At 60.4% G+C, this 7,956-nt stretch overlaps 1 protein-coding gene across 2 annotated transcripts; it reads right to left on the reverse strand.

Annotated features, from left to right (window-relative positions):
- Positions 1–694: 694 nt before the first annotated feature.
- MUC1 (mucin 1, cell surface associated) lies at positions 695–6,155 on the reverse strand. Of its 2 annotated transcripts, XM_069576106.1 has the most exons (8): positions 5,498–5,662; positions 3,350–5,015; positions 2,896–3,289; positions 2,728–2,783; positions 2,481–2,611; positions 2,211–2,332; positions 1,981–2,130; positions 695–1,068 (listed from the first exon to the last, which is right to left on the reverse strand). In XM_069576106.1, exons 1-8 carry the CDS (start codon positions 5,556–5,558, stop codon positions 1,000–1,002), a joined length of 2,649 nt encoding a protein of 882 aa, XP_069432207.1. In that variant the 5' UTR covers positions 5,559–5,662; the 3' UTR covers positions 695–999. The 2 variants fall into 2 exon arrangements, with proteins under 2 accessions (XP_069432207.1, XP_069432199.1); XM_069576098.1 differs by having other exon boundaries at positions 2,896–5,015; positions 5,498–6,155.
- Positions 6,156–7,956: the final 1,801 nt, after the last annotated feature.

Genomic DNA, 7,956 nt, shown 5'->3' on the forward strand with positions numbered 1-7,956 from the left:
CTCCATCCGTAGAATTTCCCAGGCAAGAATACTGGAGTGGGTTGCCATTTCCTTCTCCAGGGGACCTTCCCAACCCAGGGATCGAACCTGAGTCTTGTATCTCCTACACTGGCAGGCCGGTTCTTTACCACCGAGCCATCTGGGAAGTCTTTGACATCAGAACCAGAACTATTTCCCCACCCCTGGGGCACCAGGTAGTAGACCCCAGAGCCAGTAGGCAGGTGGGGCAGTCTGGCACCAGGCCCTGGATCTGACACGGACCTTATCGTGGCCCTGTTGACTCTGCTGCCTTAGGACTTACTTCACACCCGGACAGCTAAGAATAGAGCCGCCTGAGGGCACCATGCCAAGGGGAGAGGAGGGCGCGGGAGTGAAATCCAGGCCTGGGGATAGGGGCGAGCCCGGCTCTCGGGCCGGCAGAGCTGGGTCATGCTGGCTGCTGGAGCCTCAGGCTTTTGTTTCCTCCTTCCTCGTGCGCTGCTGGCCATGCAGGACAGGCGATAGGAGTCCGTCCGCCTGCACTCCAATGCCATCTCCTCTCCAGCCTCCTGCTACTCAAATGAACCCCGCTCCTCTGGCCTTCTCTTCCCCTCCTCTCCCAGAGGTCTCTTCCAGACGCCCCCGCCCCTTGCCACACACACACATTTTGACTGCCCCTCACCCATCCACAAGTCACAGACAACAGATCAGAAGCTGGTAGTGGGTGGGGAGGAGGCCCACGTTTTATTCAGCAATGTTCACGTTCCCACTCCCGTTTCCAAGCACTCCAGCCAGTCTTCCTGGGAGCTGCTGCCTCCGACATGTCCCCAGGGGCTCAGGTGGGCTTCACCAGGGCTAAGATGGTTTAGGGGACTTGATGGGTCCTGTGAGGGAGGCTGTGAGCAGCCCACCTGAATGCCCAGTTCACTAGCCCGGAACAGAGCTGGGGGCGGGGGTCCCCAGAAGTGAAGAATTCCAGGGAGGCAGCCAGTACTGGCTGGACTCTCAGCAGACGTGTCCCTACAAGTTGGCGGAAGTGGCTGCCAGGTTTGTATAAGAGAGGTTGCTGCCACCGTTGCCTGCAGAAACCTAGGTAGGAGCAGAAGAGATCCGGGATGAGCGGCAGAGGCTTTCCTGGGACAACCTTCCTCCCTGGGGTCCCTGGATGGCACCCCAGGATGGGTTGAATGGTCCAGGAGCCTGACTAGCTTTCAAAGGGTTAATCTGGAGAGAGCACCTGCTGGTCACCACCACCAGCCAGATGACTGTAAACAGGGCCACTCCCCCTCCTCCTCCTGCTCCGGTTCGGTTCACTCCCTCCCCTTGGCTCTCAGCACCCCCTGCTTTCCCCTCCTGCCACTTTCTCCCTCCATTCTCTGCTCCTCCAGCCCAAGGAGGTGTACACGTTTCTGCAAAACTGGAAGAAGGAAGTCCCCAGACAGAGGAAAAGTCAGGAAAAGGAAACTCTCCCTTCCCCCACTTGGAGTGGCCTTTCAGCCCCAGATGGCAAAGTAATTATTTACTAGGTCACGGAGGGAGGGAAAGGCAGAAAGAAGGAAGAGGGGATCTGTGCCTCCCCAGCTTGCACCCAGGCTCACCTGGCTTGGTAAAACTTCTTTCCCAGTTCAGAGACCCCCTTCTCCCCACCAGCCTTTCCCAATCTACCCTCCATTCTTAGGAGACAAGCTGGGACAAGGTGCTCCTTCCATGAAGGGTTCCCCTGGGTGCAGTGCCCCATTCATGCCACCTCTGGGCATCCCAGTTTAGTTGAGCTGTGAATGCTCTTCTGGGGGTGCTGGTTGTGGGGGGCACACCCTCCCGAGGTCCCCCTTCTTCCCTAAGCCTTTCCCACAGAACCCCTCTGACCTCCACCCCAGCCTTGTCAAGTCACGGCTTATTTCATGTCACCTCTTCTAAGTTCTTTGGGTCTTCCCAGTACACTTTCAAAACCACTGCCCAGACAAAGCCCTTTCGCCCCACCGCTGCCCCCACCTCCCTCACCTCCTCATAGGGGCTCCGTTTGGTACTGCCAGGGGGCACAAAGCGCCCATGGGTGTGGTAGGCAGAGTACTCGCTCATAGGATGGTAGGCACCTAGGGTTGGAAAGATGTCCAGCTGCTCACATTTCTTTCGTCCGCACTGACACACAACCTGGGGAGACAGGAGGTTATGGGGGTGCGCAGCTCCTTCCAGCAGGGGGACTCTGTCAGGGCTGGGGACTGGGCACTCACCAGGGCAATGAGATAGATGATGGCCAGCGCAACCAGAACGCAGACCAGCACCAGCAGGGCAATGCCCCAGCCAGGCACCCCAGACGCAGACGGGGCAGAGGAAGGAAACTGGGCATCGCGCACTGAAAGGAAAGCAGTGGTCAGAGCAGTCTCCCAAAGGAGGTGGCTCTCCCCTTACCAGCTCCAAGAGAAAAAGCAGGGACCCAGAGGCCGGAGAGAGAGGGTCCCAGGCAGGGTGGTGCTGGCTGGCAGCTGGGGGAGAGGACTCACCACTAACTCCACTGATGGTCAGGCTATAATTGGCTGCGTGTGCTTCAAGCTGACTGAACTGTGCCTTCACCAACTCAGCAGTGGTGCCCTCTCGGAAGGCCAGAGTTAAGTCTACCAACACAGATCCTGGCCTGGTTACAAAGAAATGGGGAACTCAGCCATGGGCCCCAGTTTCTGGGTCAGTACACCCTCCCCACAGTCATGACAACATTCGCCAGTCCCACAGAGTCCACACCCAGAACTGTACCTGAACTTGATCTCTGAGAGGCCCAGAAAATCCCTCTGTTTATAAGTCTGCAAAATCTGGGGTGAGAGGGAAAGGTCTAAGATTTGATGCAAGTGCCTCAAAGAGTTCTGAAGGCTGCTTCGGGGGTGGGGGGTGGGGGTGCGTGTTAGAGGAAAGGCAGCTACTCACCACATCCAAAATGCTTCTTTGCAGCTCCTGATAGTAGCTGGTTTGGGGATTTTCCAGGGAAGAGTTAAACTGGAGGTTTGTAATGCGAAAAGACAGGAAGAACAGGGAGACCTGAACAGACAACTGCTGAGAAGTCTTAGGATGGGAGGCGGTGGAAAGTGCTGTGCTAGGGCTAGTGCTCGCGGCAGCTGTCCTGGTACTGTGGCTGGCAGCAGTGGGGGCAGTTTCAGAGCTGGGGACTGAGGATGGAGTGCCCTTGCTGACTGGGGTCGTGGTAGCCCTGGATGAGGTGCCCTTGTGTGCTGAAGTGACCATGGAGCTCGACGTAGAGCTGGTGGTCACGGACGAGATGTCACTGCTGGTTGGGGATGAGGCGGCGTGCTGACCTGGAGAGGCAGCCGGGCTTGGGGCAGGGCTGCCGGTTGCAGTTGAGGCGCCGTCGCGGCCTGAAGAGGCAGCCGGGCTCGGGGCAGGGCTGCTGGCCAGGGATGGGACACTGTCATAGCCTGGAGAGGCAGCCGGGCTCGGGGCAGGGCTGCTGGTTGGGGTCGAGGCGCCGTCGTGGTCTGGAGAGGCAGCCAGGCTTGGGGCAGGGCTGCTGGTTGGAGTTGAGGCCCCGTCGCGGCCTGGAGAGGCAGTTGGGCTTGGGGCAGGGCTGCCGGTAAGAGACAAGGCACCATCATGGCTTGAAGAGGCAGCCGGGCTCGGGGCAGGGCTGCTGGTTGGGGTCGAGGCGCCGTCGTGGCCTGGAGAGGCAGTTGGGCTTGGGGCAGAGCTGCTGGTTGGAGTTGAGGCTCCGTCGTGGCCTGGAGAGGCAGTTGGGCTTGGGGCAGGGCTGCTGGTCGTAGTCAAGGCACCATCATGGCTTGAAGAGGCAGCTGGGCTTGGGGCAGAGCTGCTGGTTGGAGTTGAGGCTCCGTCGTGGCCTGGAGAGGCAGCTGGGCTTGGGGCAGGGCTGCTGGTCGTAGTCAAGGTGCCACCGTGGCCTGGAGAGGCAGTTGGGCTCGGGGCAGGGCTGCTGGCCAGGGATGGGACACTGTCATAGCCTGGAGAGGCAGCCGGGCTCGGGGCAGGGCTGCTGGCCAGGGATGGGACACTGTCATAGCCTGGAGAGGCAGCCGGGCTCGGGGCAGGGCTGCCGGTTGCAGTTGATGTGCCGTCGCGGCCTGGAGAGGCAGCCGGGCTCGGGACAGGGCTGCTGGCCAGGGATGGGACACTGTGATAGCCTGGAGAGGCAGCCGGGCTCGGGGCAGGGCTGCTGGTTGGGGTCGAGGCGCCGTCGTGGTCTGGAGAGGCAGCCAGGCTTGGGGCAGGGCTGCTGGTTGGAGTTGAGGCCCCGTCGCGGCCTGGAGAGGCAGTTGGGCTTGGGGCAGGGCTGCCGGTAAGAGACAAGGCACCATCATGGCTTGAAGAGGCAGCCGGGCTCGGGGCAGGGCTGCTGGTGGGAGTTGAGGCTCCGTCGTGGCCTGGAGAGGCAGTTGGGCTTGGGGCAGGGCTGCTGGTCGTAGTCAAGGTGCCGCCGTGGCCTGGAGAGGCAGTTGGGCTTGGGGCAGGGCTGCCGGTAAGAGACAAGGCACCATCATGGCTTGAAGAGGCAGCCGGGCTCGGGGCAGGGCTGCTGGTTGGAGTTGAGGCTCCGTCGTGGCCTGGAGAGGCAGTTGGGCTTGGGGCAGGGCTGCTGGTCGTAGTCAAGGTGCCGCCGTGGCCTGGAGAGGCAGTTGGGCTGGGGGCAGGGCTGCCGGTAAGAGACAAGGCACCATCATGGCTTGAAGAGGCAGCCGGGCTCGGGGCAGGGCTGCTGGTTGGGGTCGAGGCGCCGTCGTGGCCTGGAGAGGCAGTTGGGCTTGGGGCAGGGCTGCCGGTCAGAGACAAGGCACCATCATGGCTTGAAGAGGCAGCCGGGCTTGGGGCAGCGCTGCTGGTTGGAGATGAGGCACCATCGCGGCCTGGAGAGGTAGTCGGGGTTGGGGCAGGGCTGCTGGTTCTGAGTAAGGTGGTGGTTGTACTCCAAGAAGTTTCTATAGTGGGACTGGACGTTGGGCTGCTTTGTGTACTGGAAACTTGTACAGTACTGTTGGGGCTTGTGGAGACAGAGGCTGTCAGCATAGTGACACTGGCAACTGTAAGAAATCGGGGTTACAGAGTATGGTTGGGGGAAATTTCAGCATAAGGAGAAAGTACATTCTCTGGCATCTGGGGAAGTAATGCCAGGAGGATATGGGGAGTGGGCCCCTGAGTCAGCTCTCTTTCTCCTTACCGGCTGGCAACCTCCATCTCTCTTCCCATATCATCTGTCTGCTCCTGGACTGTGGGCTTTCCCGCTCCTAAGATTTTCCTCTCCCGATTCCACCCCCAACCCCTCCAGACTTCTCTTCAGGACACTCGCCTGCTCCTGGCACCCACTGTCCTCCAGCTGTGCGTGTAGGGTCTCTCCTCAGGTTTCCCTTAGCCTCACTCCTTTATTCTTCCTTCTGGCAGAAACTAGGCCACCCCTGTCCGCAACTTCTGCCTCTTGGATGCCATCTCCCAGGAAGCAAAACCCACAGAAAGCTGGGAAGACCACAGGAGCAGGGCAGCCCCCTCCCCGCCTTGCGCCCCTCACCTGTAAGCACTTGGAACAGCAGCAGCAGGGAGAGGAAAGGGGCCTGGATGTCCGGTGTCATGGTGGTGGCGGAGCAGTGGGGAGGGGACAGAACAAACTCGGGCCGGAGCTGCCCACGAGGTGGAGCGGACACAGGCGCCTGCTGCTTTATACCGGTCCCCCGCCTGCCCTAGGCTCAGCCAGAGCAGGTGACAGGTGACAAAGCTCCACCCCCTCCCCCTTTCCCTACCTCCAACCTCTTCCTCCTCCTCCCCAACCATTTCTGGCCCCTCAAATAAGGTATGTGGGCTTCAATCACTCAACTCCCTGACAACCTGTTTGTTTTCTAACTGGCCTCCCCCCTTTCACCAACCACTCCCTGGCTCCAGAAGGTGGTGGAGGAAGTCTGGAACCTGACCTGGGTCCCCATGGTCCTATTTTAGCCCCAGGACAACTGCCTTGGTGAGACGAGTAACAGAGAAATTGAACTAGGTCAAAGTCCTAGCCCAGGGCCGGCATTGTGGGTCCTCCACACCATTGTCCCATTCTCACTGGGTCGCTTGGGGTCCCACTCTGGGGGCTGAGAAAGGAGCGGAAGGCTCGACAATGCGTAAACTCGGAGCTAGTTTTGGACCCCTTCCCCCCACTACTTCCCGGATAGCCCCACCCTTCTAACCTCTCCCTGTCCAGTTCTAAACACGGTTCTACCCCGAAACCCACAGTCCCCGCCCCAGCCGGACTTTCCAGCAGCCCAATTCCTTCCTTGACTTTCTCTCGAGAAGGGGGCGGGGGAAGAAATTTCCACTTAGCGAAGTACGAAACTCCGCCAAACCCTAGGGTCTTTCCTTTCCCCGAATCCACCAGGTAGCGGAGGCTCGCTGGCCGGGCTCTCCCGCCCTCTAGCGGTCACCGAGAGCTTCACCCGGCCTTCCCGAGAGGGCTGAGGGGCTACCCGGGTCAGGGGAGAGGAGGTTGGGTGGCACTGCCTAACTGGGGGCAGAGAGAAACTGGAGAGAGCAGGCCCTAGCCAGGAGGGGCAGTGGCTTGGACAGAGAAGGGGAGGAACACACTGCATCATCGATGGAAGGGTTGGGGGTTTTAGGAAGGGGCTCAGACCTGTCGCAGAGCTGTCTGGAGGAAATGGCGCTAAGTGGGTGGGGTCCTGAGTTATGTGGAAGGGGCACGCAGGTATTTGGGCGAGGACATCGGAATGTGGGAGGCGGAATGGGGCAGTTACGCATTTAGGAAGCAGAGAATAGGTGGAGCGACAGATGGTATTTAGGGGCACGAAACTATCCTTCGGAGAGCAGAGTGGCTTTTGGGGCAGGTATGCACAAGGCGGTGGGGTGGTGCAAAACAGTATATGAGGGTGCGTGATTTGGGAAGACCAAATTATATTTTGAAGGGCAGACACACGTGGGACCGAGGAGTGTTTGGGGCCACAGCGGCGCACGTGGAGTTATCCGGCCCCATTCGGAGGTCCTGGCTTGCAGTCTAGACCGACAGAAGCAATTACGTCCGCATTAGGAAACAATTGTTAGTCCCAAAGAACACAGATTGCGAAATGAACTTTAAGAACACTTCGGTGCGGCGGGATTGGAGTGAAGCCGGAGGAGCAGGACCGTAGCTCTCAGGCCCGCGCGGCTCCGCCGATTTGGCGCGGCTTTGTGCCGCCGCGGGACCCGGGGGCGGGCTCGGGGCTGGGGGCGTTACGTCATCGCGCCGGGGAGCTGGCAGAAGAGGCGGGGAAGCCCCCCCCCTGCCCCCGCAGACTAGAGAAAGCGCGAGTATCTAGGTGGGCGGCCCCAAAACTTCAACCCCGGGCGTTGCCAGGCAATAGCCATTCAGTTCGGTTGCTGGGACACGCGTCACCATGGCGACGGCTCCGCGCCTAGCAGTCTGAGTATTTAAAGAGCAAGCGCGCGCAACGCCCGGGCGTCGGAAAGCGGCCTTCCGGGATATCGCGGTCTCCCCTTCTCCCTTTTTCCCTCCCCTTACCACCCCCTTCACCCTCTTCCGGGCGCCAAGTCTCTCTGGCCTCCAAGGTGAACCCAACTCCCCAGCGCGTCCTGGGTTCTCGGGCTGGTCCGGCTTCCAGCGGTGGAGAGCGGGATTCCGGGCCCCGGGCGGGCGGGAGGGACGGGACGCGGTGCAGTGTTGTTCTTTCCCCCGCCAATATTGCACTCGTCCCGGCCTCCGGCCCCCTCGGCCCCCCGGCCTCCCCCTCACCCCGAACGGGGCAGCCCCAGCCCTCCTGGCTGTCGATCCCGGCTGCTCTTAGACTGGAGTGTCGCCGCTGCCACCGTGAGTAAGTGGGGCTGGGAGGACTTTAGCCATCCTCCGACCGGCACCCCATCCTTCACCTAACCCCCGTCCTCCATCTCGTCCCCGTCCACACCTTCCTCTCCAAACTAGATCTCTAACTTACATTCTACTAGTCCTCTCCCTGCCCCGGAAAATCCCTAAAATAAGTAACTGCA

Source organism: Ovis canadensis, chromosome 1 (assembly GCF_042477335.2).
Source record: "Ovis canadensis isolate MfBH-ARS-UI-01 breed Bighorn chromosome 1, ARS-UI_OviCan_v2, whole genome shotgun sequence".
In the NCBI taxonomy this organism is placed as follows: domain Eukaryota; kingdom Metazoa; phylum Chordata; class Mammalia; order Artiodactyla; family Bovidae; genus Ovis; species Ovis canadensis.